The sequence below is a fragment of the Cololabis saira genome, chromosome 20, assembly GCF_033807715.1.
Source record: "Cololabis saira isolate AMF1-May2022 chromosome 20, fColSai1.1, whole genome shotgun sequence".
Taxonomy (NCBI): domain Eukaryota; kingdom Metazoa; phylum Chordata; class Actinopteri; order Beloniformes; family Belonidae; genus Cololabis; species Cololabis saira.
The window spans coordinates 10,633,657-10,653,815 of NC_084606.1; the positions used below are offsets into that span (position 1 = coordinate 10,633,657).

Genomic DNA, 20,159 nt, shown 5'->3' on the forward strand with positions numbered 1-20,159 from the left:
AGTGGAAGCTGATGTTTCAGGTTGTGATGTTGGGTCAGCAGTCTGAGATGTGCCAGCTTGAGTGGTTGATCCAAGTTCTGATGTTGTGGAGTCTGCAGATGTCGCTGCCTCGCCTGAAGTGGTTGGGCCTGAACCTGTGATTGTTGCAGCACTTTCAGAGGTTCCTGACTCTGTAGAAGGTGCAGTTCCAGATTCTGTAGATGTTTCAACAGTCTGTGATGTCAGTGTGTCAGTGGAAGCTGATGTTTCAGGTTGTGATGTTGGGTCAGCAGTCTCAGATGTGCCAGCTTGAGTGGTTGATCCAAGTTCTGATGTTGTGGAGTCTGCAGATGTTGCTGCCTCGCCTGAAGTGGTTGGGCCTGAACCTGTGATTGTTGCAGCACTTTCAGAGGTTCCTGACTCTGTAGAAGATGTAGGTCCAGATTCTGTAGACGTTTCAGCAGTCTGTGATGTCAGTGTGTCAGTGGAAGCTGATGTTTCAGGTTGTGATGTTGGGTCAGCAGTCTCAGGTGTGCCAGCTTGAGTGGATGATCCAAGTTCTGATGTTGTGGAGTCTGCAGATGTCGCTGCCTCGCCTGAAGTGGTTGGGCCTGATCCTGTGATTGTTGCAGCACTTTCAGAGGTTCCTGACTCTGTAGAAGATGTAGGTCCAGATTCTGTAGACGTTTCAGCAGTCTGTGATGTCAGTGTGTCAGTGGAAGCTGATGTTTCAGGTTGTGATGTTGGGTCAGCAGTCTGAGATGTGCCAGCTTGAGTGGTTGATCCAAGTTCTGATGTTGTGGAGTCTGCAGATGTCGCTGCCTCGCCTGAAGTGGTTGGGCCTGAACCTGTGATTGTTGCAGCACTTTCAGAGGTTCCTGACTCTGTAGAAGGTGCAGTTCCAGGTTCTGTAGATGTTTCAACAGTCTGTGATGTCAGTGTGTCAGTGGAAGCTGATGTTTCAGGTTGTGATGTTGGGTCAGCAGTCTGAGATGTGCCAGCTTGAGTGGTTGATCCAAGTTCTGATGTTGTGGAGTCTGCAGATGTCGCTGCCTCGCCTGAAGTGGTTGGGCCTGAACCTGTGATTGTTGCAGCACTTTCAGAGGTTCCTGACTCTGTAGAAGGTGCAGTTCCAGATTCTGTAGATGTTTCAACAGTCTGTGATGTCAGTGCGTCAGTGGAAGCTGATGTTTCAGGTTGTGATGTTGGGTTAGCAGTCTCAGATGTGCCAGCTGGAGTGGTTGATCCAAGTTCTGATGTTGTGGAGTCTGCAGATGTTGCTGCCTCGCCTGAAGTGGTTGGGCCTGAACCTGGGATTGTTGCAGCACTTTCAGAGGTTCCTGACTCTGTAGAAGATGTAGGTCCAGATTCTGTAGACGTTTCAGCAGTCTGTGATGTCAGTGTGTCAGTGGAAGCTGATGTTTCAGGTTGTGATGTTGGGTCAGCAGTCTCAGGTGTGCCAGCTTGAGTGGATGATCCAAGTTCTGATGTTGTGGAGTCTGCAGATGTCGCTGCCTCGCCTGAAGTGGTTGGGCCTGATCCTGTGATTGTTGCAGCACTTTCAGAGGTTCCTGACTGTGTAGAAGGTGCAGTTCCAGATTCTGTAGATGTTTCAACAGTCTGTGATGTCAGTGTGTCAGTGGAAGCTGATGTTTCAGGTTGTGATGTTGGGTCAGCAGTCTGAGATGTGCCAGCTTGAGTGGTTGATCCAAGTTCTGATGTTGTGGAGTCTGCAGATGTCACTGCCTCGCCTGAAGTTGTTGGGCCTGAACCTGTGATTGTTGCAGCACTTTCAGAGGTTCCTGACTGTGTAGAAGGTGCAGTTCCAGATTCTGTAGATGTTTCAACAGTCTGTGATGTCAGTGTGTCAGTGGAAGCTGATGTTTCAGGTTGTGATGTTGGGTCAGCAGTCTCAGGTGTGCCAGCTTGAGTGGATGATCCAAGTTCTGATGTTGTGGAGTCTGCAGATGTCGCTGCCTCGCCTGAAGTGGTTGGGCCTGATCCTGTGATTGTTGCAGCACTTTCAGAGGTTCCTGACTGTGTAGAAGGTGCAGTTCCAGATTCTGTAGATGTTTCAACAGTCTGTGATGTCAGTGTGTCAGTGGAAGCTGATGTTTCAGGTTGTGATGTTGGGTCAGCAGTCTGAGATGTGCCAACTTGAGTGGTTGATCCAAGTTCTGATGTTGTGGAGTCTGCAGATGTCGCTGCCTCGCCTGAAGTGGTTGGGCCTGAACCTGTGATTGTTGCAGCACTTTCAGAAGTTTCTGACTCCGTAGAAGCTGTAGGTCCAGATTCTGTAGATGTTTCAACAGTCTGTGATGTCAGTGTGTCAGTGGAAGCTGATGTTTCAGGTTGTGATGTTGGGTCAGCAGTCTCAGATGTGCCAGCTTGAGTGGATGATCCAAGATCTGATGTTGTCCAGAAAGAAGATGTTGTGGAGTCTGCAGATGTCGCTGCCTCGCCTGAAGTGGTTGGGCCTGAACCTGTGATTGTTGCAGCACTTTCAGAGGTTCCTGACTCTGTAGAAGATGTAGGTCCAGATTCTGTAGACGATTCAGCAGTCTGTGATGTCAGTGTGTCAGTGGAAGCTGATGTTTCAGGTTGTGGTGTTGGGTCAGCAGTCTCAGATGTGCCAGCTTGAGTGGATGATCTAAGTTCTGATGTTGTCCAGAAAGAAGATGTTGTGGAGTCTGCAGATGTCGCTGCCTCGCCTGAAGTGGTTGGGCCTGAACCTGTGATTGTTGCAGCACTTTCAGAGGTTCCTGACTCTGTAGAAGATGTAGGTCCAGATTCTGTAGACGATTCAGCAGTCTGTGATGTCAGTGTGTCAGTGGAAGCTGATGTTTCAGGTTGTGATGTTGGGTCAGCAGTCTGAGATGTGCCAGCTTGAGTGGTTGATCCAAGTTCTGATGTTGTGGAGTCTGCAGATGTCGCTGCCTCGCCTGAAGTGGTTGGGCCTGAACCTGTGATTGTTGCAGCACTTTCATAAGTTCCTGACTCTGTAGGAGATGTAGGTCCAGATTCTGTAGATGTTTCAGCAGTCTGTGATGTCAGTGCGTCAGTGGAAGCTGATGTTTCAGGTTGTGATGTTGGGTCAGCAGTCTCAGATGTGCCAGCTTGAGTGGTTGATCCAAGTTCTGATGTTGTGGAGTCTGCAGATGTCGCTGCCTCACCTGAAGTTGTTGGGCCTGAACCTGTGATTGTTGCAGCACTTTCAGAAGTTCCTGACTCTGTAGGAGATGTAGGTCCAGATTCTGTAGATGTTTCAGCAGTCTGTGATGTCAGTGTCTCAGTGGAAGCTGATGTTTCAGGTTGTGATGTTGGGTCAGCAGTCTCAGATGTGCCAGCTTGAGTGGTTGATCCAAGTTCTGATGTTGTGGAGTCTGCAGATGTCGCTGCCTCGCCTGAAGTGGTTGGGCCTGATCCTGTGATTGTTGCAGCACTTTCAGAGGTTTCTGACTCCGTAGAAGCTGTAGGTCCAGATTCTGTAGATGCTTCAGAAGACTTTGATGTCAGTGCGTCAGTGGAAGGTGATGTTTCAGGTTGTGATGTTGGGTTAGCAGTCTGAGATGTGCCAGCTTGAGTGGTTGATCCAAGTTCTGATGTTGTGGAGTCTGCAGATGTTGCTGCCTCGCCTGAAGTGGTTGGGCCTGAACCTGTGATTGTTGCAGCACTTTCAGAGGTTCCTGACTCTGTAGAAGATGTAGGTCCAGATTCTGTAGATGTTTCAACAGTCTGTGATGTCAGTGTGTCAGTAAAAGCTGATGTTTCAGGTTGTGATGTTGGGTCAGCAGTCTGAGATGTGCCAGCTTGAGTGGTTGATCCAAGTTCTGATGTTGTGGAGTCTGCAGATGTTGCTGCCTCGCCTGAAGTGGTTGGGCCTGATCCTGTGATTGTTGCAGCACTTTCAGAGGTTCCTGACTGTGTAGAAGGTGCAGTTCCAGATTCTGTAGATGTTTCAACAGTCTGTGATGTCAGTGTGTCAGTGGAAGCTGATGTTTCAGGTTGTGATGTTGGGTCAGCAGTCTGAGATGTGCCAACTTGAGTGGTTGATCCAAGTTCTGATGTTGTGGAGTCTGCAGATGTCGCTGCCTCGGCTGAAGTGGTTGGGGCTGATCCTGTGATTGTTGCAGCACTTTCAGAGGTTTCTGACTCCGTAGAAGCTGTAGGTCCAGATTCTCTAGATGTTTCAGAAGTCTTTGATGTCAGTGCGTCAGTGGAAGCTGATGTTTCAGGTTGTGATGTTGGGTCAGCAGTCTGAGATGTGCCAGCTTGAGTGGTTGATCCAAGTTCGGATGTTGTGGAGTCTGCAGATGTCGCTGCCTCGCCTGAAGTTGTTGGGCCTGAACCTGTGATTGTTGCAGCACTTTCAGAGGTTCCTGACTCCGTAGAAGATGTAGTTCCAGATTCTGTAGATGTTTCAACAGTCTGTGATGTCAGTGTGTCAGTGGAAGCTGATGTTTCAGATTGTGATGTTGGGTCAGCAGTCTGAGATGTGCCAGCTTGAGTGGTTGATCCAAGTTCTGATGTTATGGAGTCTGCAGATGTCACTGCCTCGCCTGAAGTGGTTGGGCCTGAACCTGTGATTGTTGCAGCACTTTCAGAGGTTCCTGACTCTGTAGAAGATGTAGGTCCAGATTCTGTAGACGTTTCAGCAGTCTGTGATGTCAGTGTGTCAGTGGAAGCTGATGTTTCAGGTTGTGATGTTGGGTCAGCAGTCTCAGGTGTGCCAGCTTGAGTGGATGATCCAAGTTCTGATGTTGTGGAGTCTGCAGATGTCGCTGCCTCGCCTGAAGTGGTTGGGCCTGATCCTGTGATTGTTGCAGCACTTTCAGAGGTTCCTGACTCTGTAGAAGATGTAGGTCCAGATTCTGTAGACGTTTCAGCAGTCTGTGATGTCAGTGTGTCAGTGGAAGCTGATGTTTCAGGTTGTGATGTTGGGTCAGCAGTCTGAGATGTGCCAGCTTGAGTGGTTGATCCAAGTTCTGATGTTGTGGAGTCTGCAGATGTCGCTGCCTCGCCTGAAGTGGTTGGGCCTGAACCTGTGATTGTTGCAGCACTTTCAGAGGTTCCTGACTCTGTAGAAGGTGCAGTTCCAGATTCTGTAGATGTTTCAACAGTCTGTGATGTCAGTGTGTCAGTGGAAGCTGATGTTTCAGGTTGTGATGTTGGGTCAGCAGTCTCAGGTGTGCCAACTTGAGTGGTTGATCCAAGTTCTGATGTTATGGAGTCTGCAGATGTCACTGCCTCGGCTGAAGTGGTTGGGGCTGATCCTGTGATTGTTGCAGCACTTTCAGAGGTTTCTGACTCCGTAGAAGCTGTAGGTCCAGATTCTGTAGATGTTTCAGAAGTCTTTGATGTCAGTGCGTCAGTGGAAGCTGATGTTTCAGGTTGTGATGTTGGGTCAGCAGTCTGAGATGTGCCAGCTTGAGTGGTTGATCCAAGTTCTGATGTTGTGGAGTCTGCAGATGTTGCTGCCTCGCCTGAAGTGGTTGGGCCTGAACCTGTGAATGTTGCAGCACTTTCAGAGGTTCCTGACTCTGTAGAAGGTGCAGTTCCAGATTCTGTAGATGTTTCAACAGTCTGTGATGTCAGTGTGTCAGTGGAAGCTGATGTTTCAGGTTGTGATGTTGGGTCAGCAGTCTCAGATGTGCCAGCTTGAGTGGATGATCCAAGTTCTGATGTTGTCCAGAAAGAAAATGTTGTCCAGAAAGAAGATGTTGTGGAGTCTTCAGATGTCGCTGCCTCGCCTGAAGTGGTTGGGCCTGAACCTGTGATTGTTGCAGCACTTTCAGAGGTTCCTGACTCTGTAGAAGGTGCAGTTCCAGATTCTGTAGATGTTTCAACAGTCTGTGATGTCAGTGCGTCAGTGGAAGATGATGTTTCAGGTTGTGATGTTGGGTCAGCAGTCTGAGATGTGCCAGCTTGAGTGGTTGATCCAAGTTCTGATGTTGTGGAGTCTGCAGATGTCGCTGCCTCGCCTGAAGTGGTTGGGCCTGAACCTGTGATTGTTGCAGCACTTTCAGAGGTTCCTGACTCTGTAGAAGATGTAGGTCCAGATTCTGTAGATGTTTCAAGAGTCTGTGATGTCAGTGCGTCAGTGGAAGCTGATGTTTCAGGTTGTGAAGTTGAGTCAGCAGTCTGAGATGTGCCAGCTTGAGTGGTTGATCCAAGTTCGGATGTTGTGGAGTCTGCAGATGTCGCTGCCTCGCCTGAAGTGGTTGGGCCTGAACCTGTGATTGTTGCAGCACTTTCAGAGGTTCCTGATTCTGTAGAAGATGTAGGTCCAGATTCTGTAGATGTTTCAACAGTCTGTGATGTCAGTGCGTCAGTGGAAGCTGATGTTTCAGGTTGTGAAGTTGAGTCAGCAGTCTGAGATGTGCCAGCTTGAGTGGTTGATCCAAGTTCGGATGTTGTGGAGTCTGCAGATGTCGCTGCCTCGCCTGAAGTGGTTGGGCCTGAACCTGTGATTGTTGCAGCACTTTCAGAGGTTCCTGACTCTGTAGAAGGTGCAGTTCCAGATTCTGTAGATGTTTCAACAGTCTGTGATGTCAGTGTGTCAGTGGAAGCTGATGTTTCAGGTTGTGATGTTGGGTCAGCAGTCTGAGATGTGCCAGCTTGAGTGGTTGATCCAAGTTCTGATGTTGTGGAGTCTGCAGATGTTGCTGCCTCGCCTGAAGTGGTTGGGCCTGAACCTGTGATTGTTGCAGCACTTTCAGAGGTTCCTGACTCTGTAGAAGATGTAGGTCCAGATTCTGTAGACGTTTCAGCAGTCTGTGATGTCAGTGTGTCAGTGGAAGCTGATGTTTCAGGTTGTGATGTTGGGTCAGCAGTCTCAGATGTGCCATCTTGAGTGGTTGATCCAAGTTCTGATGTTGTGGAGTCTGCAGATGTCGCTGCCTCGCCTGAAGTGGTTGGGCCTGAACCTGTGATTGTTGCAGCACTTTCAGAGGTTTCTGACTCCGTAGAAGCTGTAGGTCCAGATTCTGTAGATGTTTCAGCAGTCTGTGATGTCAGTGCGTCAGTGGAAGCTGATGTTTCAGGTTGTGATGTTGGGTCAGCAGTCTGAGATGTGCCAGCTTGAGTGGTTGATCCAAGTTCTGATGTTGTGGAGTCTGCAGATGTTGCTGCCTCGCCTGAAGTGGTTGGGCCTGAACCTGTGATTGTTGCAGCACTTTCAGAGGTTCCTGACTCTGTAGAAGATGTAGGTCCAGATTCTGTAGACGTTTCAGCAGTCTGTGATGTCAGTGTGTCAGTGGAAGCTGATGTTTCAGGTTGTGATGTTGGGTCAGCAGTCTCAGATGTGCCAGCTTGAGTGGTTGATCCAAGTTCTGATGTTGTGGAGTCTGCAGATGTCGCTGCCTCGCCTGAAGTGGTTGGGCCTGAACCTGTGATTGTTGCAGCACTTTCAGAGGTTTCTGACTCCGTAGAAGCTGTAGGTCCAGATTCTGTAGATGTTTCAGCAGTCTGTGATGTCAGTGCGTCAGTGGAAGCTGATGTTTCAGGTTGTGATGTTGGGTCAGCAGTCTGAGATGTGCCAGCTTGAGTGGTTGATCCAAGTTCGGATGTTGTCCAGGAAGATGTTGTGGAGTCTGCAGATGTCGCTGCCTCGCCTGAAGTTGTTGGGCCTGAACCTGTGATTGTTGCAGCACTTTCAGAGGTTCCTGGCTCCGTAGAAGATGTAGTTCCAGATTCTGTAGATGTTTCAACAGTCTGTGATGTCAGTGTGTCAGTGGAAGCTGATGTTTCAGGTTGTGATGTTGGGTCAGCAGTCTGAGATGTGCCAGCTTGAGTGGTTGATCCAAGTTCTGATGTTGTGGAGTCTGCAGATGTCGCTGCCTCGCCTGAAGTGGTTGGGCCTGAACCTGTGATTGTTGCAGCACTTTCAGAGGTTCCTGACTCTGTAGAAGATGCAGGTCCAGATTCTGTAGACGTTTCAGCAGTCTGTGATGTCAGTGTGTCAGTGGAAGCTGATGTTTCAGGTTGTGATGTTGGGTCAGCAGTCTGAGATGTGCCAACTTGAGTGGTTGATTCAAGTTCTGATGTTGTGGAGTCTGCAGATGTCGCTGCCTCGCCTGAAGTTGTTGGGCCTGATCCTGTGATTGTTGCAGCACTTTCAGAGGTTCCTGACTGTGTAGAAGGTGCAGTTCCAGATTCTGTAGATGTTTCAACAGTCTGTGATGTCAGTGTGTCAGTGGAAGCTGATGTTTCAGGTTGTGATGTTGGGTCAGCAGTCTCAGATGTGCCAGCTTGAGTGGATGATCCAAGTTCTGGTGTTGTCCAGAAAGAAAATGTTGTCCAGAAAGAAGATGTTGTGGAGTCTTCAGATGTCGCTGCCTCGCCTGAAGTGGTTGGGCCTGAACCTGTGATTGTTGCAGCACTTTCAGAGGTTCCTGACTCTGTAGAAGATGTTGGTCCAGATTCTGTAGATGTTTCAGCAGTCTTTGATGTCAGTGCGTCAGTGGAAGCTGATGTTTCAGGTTGTGATGTTGGGTCAGCAGTCTTAGATGTGCCAGCTTGAGTGGTTGATCCAATTTCTGATGTTGTGGAGTCTGCAGATGTTGCTGCCTCGCCTGAAGTGGTTGGGCCTGAACCTGTGATTGTTGCAGCACTTTCAGAGGTTCCTGACCCTGTAGGAGATGTAGGTCCAGATTCGGTAGATGTTTCAACAGTCTGTGATGTCAGTGCGTCGGTGGAAGCTGATGTTTCAGGTTGTGATGTTGGGTCAGCAGTCTGAGATGTGCCAGCTTGAGTGGTTGATTCAATTTCTGATGTTGTCCAGAAAGAAGATGTTGTGGAGTCTGCAGATGTCGCTGCCTCGCCTGAAGTTGTTGGGCCTGAACCTGTGATTGTTGCAGCACTTTCAGAAGTTCCTGACTCTGTAGGAGATGTAGGTCCAGATTCTGTAGATGTTTCAGCAGTCTGTGATGTCAGTGCGTCAGTGGAAGCTGATGTTTCAGGTTGTGATGTTGGGTCAGCAGTCTGAGATGTGCCAGCTTGAGTGGTTGATCCAAGTTCGGATGTTGTCCAGGAAGATGTTGTGGAGTCTGCAGATGTCGCTGCCTCGCCTGAAGTTGTTGGGCCTGAACCTGTGATTGTTGCAGCACTTTCAGAGGTTCCTGACTCCGTAGAAGATGTAGTTCCAGATTCTGTAGATGTTTCAACAGTCTGTGATGTCAGTGTGTCAGTGGAAGCTGATGTTTCAGGTTGTGATGTTGGGTCAGCAGTCTGAGATGTGCCAGCTTGAGTGGTTGATCCAAGTTCTGATGTTGTGGAGTCTGCAGATGTCGCTGCCTCGCCTGAAGTGGTTGGGCCTGAACCTGTGATTGTTGCAGCACTTTCAGAGGTTCCTGACTCTGTAGAAGGTGCAGTTCCAGATTCTGTAGATGTTTCAACAGTCTGTGATGTCAGTGTGTCAGTGGAAGCTGATGTTTCAGGTTGTGATGTTGGGTCAGCAGTCTGAGATGTGCCAGCTTGAGTGGTTGATCCAAGTTCTGATGTTGTGGAGTCTGCAGATGTTGCTGCCTCGCCTGAAGTGGTTGGGCCTGAACCTGTGATTGTTGCAGCACTTTCAGAGGTTCCTGACTCTGTAGAAGATGCAGGTCCAGATTCTGTAGACGTTTCAGCAGTCTGTGATGTCAGTGTGTCAGTGGAAGCTGATGTTTCAGGTTGTGATGTTGGGTCAGCAGTCTGAGATGTGCCAACTTGAGTGGTTGATCCAAGTTCTGATGTTGTGGAGTCTGCAGATGTCGCTGCCTCGCCTGAAGTTGTTGGGCCTGATCCTGTGATTGTTGCAGCACTTTCAGAGGTTCCTGACTGTGTAGAAGGTGCAGTTCCAGATTCTGTAGATGTTTCAACAGTCTGTGATGTCAGTGTGTCAGTGGAAGCTGATGTTTCAGGTTGTGATGTTGGGTCAGCAGTCTCAGATGTGCCAGCTTGAGTGGATGATCCAAGTTCTGATGTTGTCCAGAAAGAAAATGTTGTCCAGAAAGAAGATGTTGTGGAGTCTGCAGATGTCGCTGCCTCGCCTGAAGTTGTTGGGCCTGAACCTGTGATTGTTGCAGCACTTTCAGAGGTTCCTGACTGTGTAGAAGGTGCAGTTCCAGATTCTGTAGATGTTTCAACAGTCTGTGATGTCAGTGCGTCAGTGGAAGCTGATGTTTCAGGTTGTGATGTTGGGTCAGCAGTCTGAGATGTGCCAGCTTGAGTGGTTGATCCAAGTTCGGATGTTGTCCAGGAAGATGTTGTGGAGTCTGCAGATGTCGCTGCCTCGCCTGAAGTGGTTGGGCCTGAACCTGTGATTGTTGCAGCACTTTCAGAGGTTCCTGACTCTGTAGGAGATGTAGGTCCAGATTCTGTAGATGTTTCAACAGTATGTGATGTCAGTGCGTCAGTGGAAGCGGATGTTTCAGGTTGTGATGTTGGGTCAGCAGTCTGAGATGTGCCAGCTTGAGTGGTTGATTCAATTTCTGATGTTGTCCAGAAAGAAGATGTTGTGGAGTCTGCAGATGTCGCTGCCTCGCCTGAAGTTGTTGGGCCTGAACCTGTGATTGTTGCAGCACTTTCAGAAGTTCCTGACTCTGTAGGAGATGTAGGTCCAGATTCTGTAGATGTTTCAACAGTATGTGATGTCAGTGCGTCAGTGGAAGCGGATGTTTCAGGTTGTGATGTTGGGTCAGCAGTCTGAGATGTGCCAGCTTGAGTGGTTGATTCAATTTCTGATGTTGTCCAGAAAGAAGATGTTGTGGAGTCTGCAGATGTCGCTGCCTCGCCTGAAGTTGTTGGGCCTGAACCTGTGATTGTTGCAGCACTTTCAGAGGTTCCTGACCCTGTAGGAGATGTAGGTCCAGATTCTGTAGATGTTTCAACAGTATGTGATGTCAGTGCGTCGGTGGAAGCTGATGTTTCAGGTTGTGATGTTGGGTCAGCAGTCTGAGATGTGCCAGCTTGAGTGGTTGATCCAAGTTCGGATGTTGTCCAGGAAGATGTTGTGGAGTCTGCAGATGTCGCTGCCTCGCCTGAAGTTGTTGGGCCTGAACCTGTGATTGTTGCAGCACTTTCAGAAGTTCCTGACTCTGTAGGAGATGTAGGTCCAGATTCTGTAGATGTTTCAGCAGTCTGTGATGTCAGTGCGTCAGTGGAAGCTGATGTTTCAGCTTGTGATGTTGGGTCAGCAGTCTCAGATGTGCCAGCTTGAGTGGTTGATCCAAGTTCTGATGTTGTGGAGTCTGCAGATGTCGCTGCCTCGCCTGAAGTTGTTGGGCCTGAACCTGTGATTGTTGCAGCACTTTCAGAGGTTCCTGACCCTGTAGGAGATGTAGGTCCAGATTCTGTAGATGTTTCAACAGTATGTGATGTCAGTGCGTCGGTGGAAGCTGATGTTTCAGGTTGTGATGTTGGGTCAGCAGTCTGAGATGTGCCAGCTTGAGTGGTTGATCCAAGTTCGGATGTTGTCCAGGAAGATGTTGTGGAGTCTGCAGATGTCGCTGCCTCGCCTGAAGTGGTTGGGCCTGAACCTGTGATTGTTGCAGCACTTTCAGAGGTTCCTGACTCTGTAGAAGATGTTGGTCCAGATTCTGTAGATGTTTCAGCAGTCTTTGATGTCAGTGCGTCAGTGGAAGCTGATGTTTCAGGTTGTGATGTTGGGTCAGCAGTCTCAGATGTGCCAGCTTGAGTGGTTGATCCAATTTCTGATGTTGTGGAGTCTGCAGATGTTGCTGCCTCGCCTGAAGTGGTTGGGCCTGAACCTGTGATTGTTGCAGCACTTTCAGAGGTTCCTGACCCTGTAGGAGATGTAGGTCCAGATTCGGTAGATGTTTCAACAGTTTGTGATGTCAGTGCGTCGGTGGAAGCTGATGTTTCAGGTTGTGATGTTGGGTCAGCAGTCTGAGATGTGCCAGCTTGAGTGGTTGATTTAAGTTCGGATGTTGTCCAGGAAGATGTTGTGGAGTCTGCAGATGTCGCTGCCTCGCCTGAAGTGGTTGGGCCTGAACCTGTGATTGTTGCAGCACTTTCAGAAGTTCCTGACTCTGTAGGAGATGTAGGTCCAGATTCTGTAGATGTTTCAGCAGTCTGTGATGTCAGTGCGTCAGTGGAAGCTGATGTTTCAGGTTGTGATGTTGGGTCAGCAGTCTGAGATGTGCCAGCTTGAGTGGTTGATCCACGTTCGGATGTTGTCCAGGAAGATGTTGTGGAGTCTGCAGATGTCGCTGCCTCGCCTGAAGTGGTTGGGCCTGAACCTGTGATTGTTGCAGCACTTTCAGAGGTTCCTGACTCTGTAGGAGATGTAGGTCCAGATTCTGTAGATGTTTCAACAGTATGTGATGTCAGTGCGTCAGTGGAAGCGGATGTTTCAGGTTGTGATGTTGGGTCAGCAGTCTGAGATGTGCCAGCTTGAGTGGTTGATCCAAGTTCGGATGTTGTCCAGGAAGATGTTGTGGAGTCTGCAGATGTCGCTGCCTCGCCTGAGGTGGTTGGGCCTGAACCTGTGATTGTTGCAGCACTTTCAGAGGTTCCTGACTCTGTAGGAGATGTAGGTCCAGATTCTGTAGATGTTTCAACAGTATGTGATGTCAGTGCGTCAGTGGAAGCGGATGTTTCAGGTTGTGATGTTGGGTCAGCAGTCTGAGATGTGCCAGCTTGAGTGGTTGATCCAAGTTCTGATGTTGTGGAGTCTGCAGATGTCGCTGCCTCGCCTGAAGTTGTTGGGCCTGAACCTGTGATTGTTGCAGCACTTTCAGAAGTTCCTGACTCTGTAGGAGATGTAGGTCCAGATTCTGTAGATGTTTCAGCAGTCTGTGATGTCAGTGCGTCAGTGGAAGCTGATGTTTCAGGTTGTGATGTTGGGTCAGCAGTCTGAGATGTGCCAGCTTGAGTGGTTGATTCAATTTCTGATGTTGTCCAGAAAGAAGATGTTGTGGAGTCTGCAGATGTCGCTGCCTCGCCTGAAGTTGTTGGGCCTGAACCTGTGATTGTTGCAACACTTTCAGAAGTTCCTGACTCTGTAGGAGATGTAGGTCCAGATTCTGTAGATGTTTCAGCAGTCTGTGATGTCAGTGCGTCAGTGGAAGCTGATGTTTCAGGTTGTGATGTTGGGTCAGCAGTCTGAGATGTGCCAGCTTGAGTGGTTGATCCAAGTTCGGATGTTGTCCAGGAAGATGTTGTGGAGTCTGCAGATGTCGCTGCCTCACCTGAAGTGGTTGGGCCTGAACCTGTGATGGTTGCAGCACTTTCAGAGGTTCCTGACTCTGTAGGAGATGTAGGTCCAGATTCTGTAGATGTTTCAACAGTATGTGATGTCAGTGCGTCAGTGGAAGCGAATGTTTCAGGTTGTGATGTTGGGTCAGCAGTCTGAGATGTGCCAGCTTGAGTGGTTGATTCAATTTCTGATGTTGTCCAGAAAGAAGATGTTGTGGAGTCTGCAGATGTCGCTGCCTCGCCTGAAGTTGTTGGGCCTGAACCTGTGATTGTTGCAGCACTTTCAGAAGTTCCTGACTCTGTAGGAGATGTAGGTCCAGATTCTGTAGATGTTTCAGCAGTCTGTGATGTCAGTGCATCAGTGGAAGCTGATGTTTCAGGTTGTGATGTTGGGTCAGCAGTCTCAGATGTGCCAGCTTGAGTGGTTGATCCAAGTTCTGATGTTGTGGAGTCTGCAGATGTTGCTGCAGTGGAAGCGGATGTTTCAGGTTGTGATGTTGGGTCAATAGTCTGAGATGTGCCAGCTTGAGTGGTTGATTCAATTTCTGATGTTGTGGAGTCTGCAGATGTCGCTGCCTCGCCTGAAGTGGTTGGGCCTGAACCTGTGTTTGTTGCAGCACTTTCAGAGGTTCCTGACTCTGTAGGAGATTCTGTAGATGTTTTAACAGTCTGTGATGTCATGGTTTCGTCAGCCTGCTCTGAACTCATTCTGGCTGTGGAATTGTCTACAGCATATAAAGTTGTGTTCACATTTGGAAGACATGTTTTTGAATGGCCCTTTTTGGTCGAATCTGATGCACAGCGAGGAACAGGAATAAACGGATCTTCTTCTTTTGGACTTGTCACGTCAAGATGTGAAGTAGTGACAGTCAAAAGGGAGAATGTAGCTGTGGATTTAAAAGATAGTCAACTTCAACATTTTATACAGTTTTTACATTGTATAATAAATTTAGATTGTGTTCTTAAGTTATGAATTTGGACACTTCAAGATAAAATGTGGTCTTTAGGAAATAGGAAAGATACATCCTGAATGATTGGCTGGTCAATGACTGGCCACATACCCAAAAATCAGCCACACACTAGAGTTCAGCTTAGCAAAGGAACAAGACAAAATCCACATATGCCCAATGAGAACACTGAAATTTTTTAACTTCACACCGAATGGCCAGGAGGATTCATGCATTGTTTATGTGCGGTGACAGTATCATATGGGCTCAAATTAAAGCCATACATATTTTGTATCTGTAAATAAACTTTGTACTTGTAGAAATATTTTGTGCGTGTGCAAAAAATATTTGTACTTGCAAAAAATATTTGTACTTGTAGAAATATTTTGTCTGTGTGCAAAAAATATTATATATATATATAATATAAATAATTTGAGCCCATAGTACCAACCACCAAACTAGTATGCTTTGCAGAGCCTCTGTTTGTTGTCAAGTTGATAATTAGCCGTTTATAGAGCAATTAGTAATGTAATGTACTTTATCTATAGCACTTTACAACAGCCTTTCAGTGTGTCAAAGTGCTTTCCAGCAAGTATTAGATAAAAAGAAGTATAAATAAGAACAATCAAAAACAATAAAATACAACAAGATATAATAAGTTGACTCAGCGCTCTACCAGGATTATGGGCAGTTAAAAGCTTGGATAAATACAAGGGGCGTGAAGCCATTAAGAGCTTTAAAAACAAACATCAAAAGTTTTAAATCAATTCTGTAAAGGATGGGAAGCCAATGAAGGGAGTTAAGAACAGGAGTGATGTGCACATGTGCACATAGTGTTGGTTAAAAGACGGGCAGCAGCATTTTGCTCAGTATTTAAAGTGTTACGAATGAGGTTGGTCGTAGTCGGACCCAGATGTAGGAGAGTAGGAGGCAGGAGTTTGAGAAAAACAGTGATTTATTCAACTAAACAAAAAGCGCTGCTTAGCAGGATGGCAAAAACCCAGAACATAAATCAAAAGACTACAAAACCTGATGTGGAAACATGGAGGGGTGAAACAGTACGGACCAGCAGGGAGCAATAGTTGTTTTATCTTTTTTTTTTTTGTATTTTTATGTTTTTTTTCATTGTTTTTTTGTATTTTTATCTTTTTTTTCTCATTGTTTTTATGTTTTTAAGTTCGCTGCAGTTGTTTCTTGTTTATCTTGTATGTTTTTTTATTTTTGTTTTTGTTTTTTCCTTTCACAGTTCGTCGTCACACTCCTCCTCCCATAAAGGTTGATTCTGTAGATTCTCACAGTTTTCAACTTGACGGTCCACAAGCAGGCATGCATGGTAGTCCATATGCTCTGCAACTGCACCGTTGTGTTCGGCAGGCGGTTTTGCAATTACAGTGGACCATCTGCAGGAGGCTTTCAGGGGCAGCAGTCTTATTGGTCATAACTGGCAGGAAGATATTGCCCTCCAGTTTCCACCCCCAATCCACTGGGTTCATGTCACTCTCCTTATCCATCCACACCATGATCTGGAAATAAACTCTTTGACAATGGTATTTAGTCGAGGACTCTGTAGGAGGGAGACGTTCTGGAGTAACAAATGACTTAGCAGAAACAATTTTCTTGCTAAAAAGGTTGTAGCGCAAAGAAGCAAGTGAATCAGTACTCTTGCCGCCAAAAAACACTGCCATTGCCTTGCTCCCATGGTCCTCGATGACATTCCTTGCCTGATTTGGGAGCAGAAACACATTTGCACAGGACTGGATGGTTGATTCAGGTTTCACAAGTTTCTGGAATGCTGACTGTTTCCCAACACTAAAGATGCGGGAAGTTGTATTAGTGGTGCAGATAACCAAAACCATTGTGCATTTTGTGATAAAAGTGTCAAATTTGGTAGACTTATAGCCAAAGACATGTAGAAAAAAATTAGATATGGAGCCATCGTGGATTTTCAATTTGGCGCCCATTTTTCAAGATGGCCACAGGTGACCACTGTTTTAGATACAAATTCATATAAACAATGGATAAAATGTGATAGAAACATCAAATATGGTACAGTTATGGCCAAAAACATGATACATTTTCATATTTATGATGGATATAATGTGATATTGAGAATATAAGTTGAATTGATCTACCATGTTGTATTCATTATAGGGGACTTCTTGAGCCACTCTTTGTCTGGACCCTCACCTAGGACCTGTTTGCCTTGGGAGACCCTACCAGGGGCATAAAGCCCCGACAACATAGCTCCTAGGATCATTGAGACACGCCTCCACCACGATAAGGTGGTAGCTCAAGGAGGAGATTTTTTTTTCTTTTTCTTTTTTTATGATTCTGAATGAGATTTTTTTTTCTTTTTCTTTTTTTTTATGATTCTGAATTCAAATTTATGAACTTCAGAATTGCTCAGAAGCTGCAAATCAAAACTCAAAATATGCAATACTGTCTAACTAGGTCCAGCGCGGGAAAGTCTATTCAGCACTCCCCTTCACAGTAACAGAGAGCTGTGCACTCTAAAGCAGCTTTTTTGCACTTGCACCGCCTAACACAACCCTTCTTACATTGGCAGGAGACAAGTTCATAGCTGCATTGGCCAGCATCTGGTAGGCATGTCCAGAACGGTGCATAGTAGCCATCAGATGTCTTAGACCAGCCCCATCTACATGGTGAAGGTAGCTCTGGTGTAGACACCAGCATCTGGCCCCACACATGCCCTCCTTGGTAAGCTGCTCTCTTCACATGTTCCTCTAGGGCAGCCTTTGTTGGTGGGATTGACAGCACATTGTGCGTCTTCACAAATAACTTCCTCCTTGCCGTGTCTATTTCTGTGCATGGGCTGGTTCGGTCATAGAGCAGTATAACAAACCTCTCGATCGTAGCCATTACCTCCTGTGGTATGTCATCTGGGGCAGAAGATAGTTTTAACAGGGCATGTGTAAGCTCTGGAAAGACAGTCCATACAGCCCATGCAGTATTCTTCCCATGGCCAGCAAAGCTGGATACAGTGTCACAGCCCGTCAATGCATGGAACACTGGAAGTGCACGTGCCTTTTCAGGTTCCAGCCCTTCTGCTATTTCATGGGCTGCAAGGTATCGAAAACCCTTTCCAGTTCCAAATGCCAGCCAAAGCTCATCTTCTGGCTGGAGACCCTGAGCAACTGCGACAGCCAGCACTACAACATCAGTATCAACAGTTTGTATCATGATTTTCTGATGGCCATTTCTTGCTGCGTTGGCCACATGTAATAACATGCAACTATCAGCTTCCTCATGTGTACATGGAGCAATTGAAGAAAGATCCTGAAGTGGTGGCTTGCTGAGGACATCTACATCATTTGTGACAACAAGCTGTTTGTTGTCCAGCACAAACTCCCTGAGCAGAGCATCAGAGAGTAAGTCTTATTGTTGTCAACTCTGAGAACGCTTTGCCAGTTCCTGGGAATGGGTGCAGAGTCTACCACACGTCTCTGCACCCCTTCTCCACGCTTTGCTCTTGTAGCAGCTTTCAAGGACTACAAGTAGCGGTCCCACACTAAATCAAGCCTGGTCACATGTCCAAGTTTTCTGTTGAGATATGGAATGAAGATCTCTTGGGTGTACTCATTGAAGGTCTGTACAGACTTTGATTTGAGCATCTGGATAATGGCTGCCCCATCTGCAATAGGGCAGGTAACCTTGGGGCCATCAGAATATGCACTATGAACAGCTTCCAGGCATGAAAGAAGATCACTCTTCATTCCGAAGCGAATGCCTCCCCCTTTATATAGCGCTGGGGGACATGGCTGGTTCTCGTGTCTGAAGAACTCATGAAGGTTTCCATCTCTGGTCTGGTAAGCAATGAAGAGCCTTGAAAAGAGCTGCATGTCTTGTTTGAGAGAGACCAATTTCTGCTTGTCTTTTGATACTCTCCTCACAGGTGAAGTCCCAAACACCATCAGCTTATTCCTTGGTATGGGATCATCTATTGGCTTTGTTCTTTTCACAAGACACTCTCTAGTAAAAGCTTCAAACTGGTGCTGTCTTGTCTGCTTCACCTTGCTGACTGTCTCACCAGCTGAAGGCCCAGCAATTTCTTTTGCAATGAGGTCCTTGCTTTCCTCTTCAAAGGGGTTTCCAAGGTGTTCCACTGCGCTGACCAGAGAGCGTACATCCTTGATGAATGCAACTTGGACACTTGTTGTTTGATCATGGTGACGTGTGTCATCTGGTCTTCCTGGTTTCTTGGAGCTAGTCTCAAACTCCTGTATGGTTCGGGAAACTTCTGGTCCTGCTACCATCCAACACAGCAGTGCTGAGGGGTTGTCAGTGAGGCCCACAGCCAACTATTTTGTGCAATTTTATTTCATAGAAATGTGAATGGACACAACTCTACACACAATCCCCGAACTCTAACCCTAACTCTAACAGATATCCAAATCTGATAAATGCAATTGTAATGCAACTACAATTTTGATAGGCTACTGGCATGGCCGCCATCTTGAAAAAATATATTCTCATGACATATTTTGAGTATTGAATTGTAGCTTCTGAGGAATAGTGAAGTTCATAATTTGAACTTCACCCCCCAAAAAAAGTGAATCGACTCAAAGATAACTCAAATCAGACGAGTATATGCAGCTATATTGCAACAGGTAGTTGGCTGCCATCTTGGCCGCCTTCTTGAAAAATGTATTATCTTAACGATAGTTCCCAAGTGCTATGCATAGTAGATAAATTCAATTTAAAGCCTCAATATCGCATTATGTCAATTTTTAAGATGAAAATTGACCTAAAAACAGTTGTCAATGGCGGCCATTTTGAAAAATAGCAGCCATATTGAAAATTCATGATGGCTGCATATCTTTATTTTGTTCTTCATGTTTTTGGCCATAACTGTACCAAATTTGATGTTTCTATCACATGTTATCCATTGTTTATATGAAATTGTATCTAAAACAGTGGTCACCGGCGGCCATCTTGAAAAATGGGCGCCATAATGAAAATCCATGATGGCTCCATATCAAATTTTTTTCATTATGCTTTTGGCTACAAGTGTACCAAATTTGATGCTTTTATCACAAAATGCACAATGGTTAGGGAATTTCTAGCTAAGCTGCCCCACTATATCACATCCTGTGAAAGCATGAATAAAGAGCAACTGGGAACACAACTCACTATCCAGGACTTGTTTCATCTTTTTGATGTTGTACACTTTACTAGCTTTGGACTTATCTGAATGAAAATAGAGGTCTCTATTGTTTGTCTCAGCATAGTAGAGCAGAAGAATAAGCAAGTCTGTATCCTCTCCTATTAAGGTTGTGGTCTGATGTTCTGATGCTTTGACTGCAGTTTTGACTATGTCAACACAGGTTTGCATCACCTGATGCATTGATAACACTGCAACACAGCGACGATCAGTATTGCTGTAACAGTGAGGAGGTGAGAAAATACAGTACAGTGGATTCTTTTAATTTAATAATTTTGTTTAAAGAATCATGAAAAATCGTAATCGTGGGCTAAAAATCGTGAATCGAATCGAATCATGACCCGAGTGAATCGTTACATATATACTTGCGTCTGTATATTTTTGTATATTACTAATATAAGAATTCACAATCGTTATCTTTATTGGCCATTTTCTCAAAATGAGTTTTTACCTCTAACAGCGTAAACCCACCGGACGCCGAAGCAGAGCGGAAGCACCGTGCGCGGAGGCAGTCTCCTTGGTTAAACAGGACGTGAGCCTCCGCAGGCACTCTGCTCCGCTCCGCCTGCAGAGTAGGGTTGCCACCCGTCCCGTAAAATACGGAATTGTCCTTTATTTGAGAAAAAAATGTTGCGTCCCGTATTGAACTAATACGGGACACGATTTGTACCGTATTTTCATTAACTTTTACACCATATTCTCGTTGAATTATTGAAACAAATGAACTTTTACACCATATTCTAGTTGAATTATTGAAATAAATTAACCTTTACACCATATTCTAGTTGAATTATTGAAATAAATTAACTTTTACACCATATTCTAGTTGAATTATTGAAACAAATTAACTTTTA

The 20,159-nt window shown here is 46.3% G+C and overlaps 1 protein-coding gene across 1 annotated transcript in view; it reads right to left on the reverse strand.

Annotated features, from left to right (window-relative positions):
• LOC133420433 (mucin-2-like) overlaps nucleotides 1-18,397 on the reverse strand; it is a 48,165-nt gene extending 29,768 nt beyond the window's left edge. Inside the window, exons 1-5 of the mRNA XM_061710127.1 lie at nucleotides 18,172-18,397; nucleotides 11,496-11,762; nucleotides 9,780-10,028; nucleotides 5,022-5,312; nucleotides 1,059-1,349 (exon numbers count right to left, since the gene is read on the reverse strand). Coding sequence (XP_061566111.1) covers nucleotides 1,059-1,349; nucleotides 5,022-5,312; nucleotides 9,780-10,028; nucleotides 11,496-11,762; nucleotides 18,172-18,397 — 1,324 coding nt within the window. The remainder of the gene's footprint in view (nucleotides 1-1,058; nucleotides 1,350-5,021; nucleotides 5,313-9,779; nucleotides 10,029-11,495; nucleotides 11,763-18,171) is intronic.
• Between the last annotated feature and the right edge of the window lie 1,762 nt (nucleotides 18,398-20,159).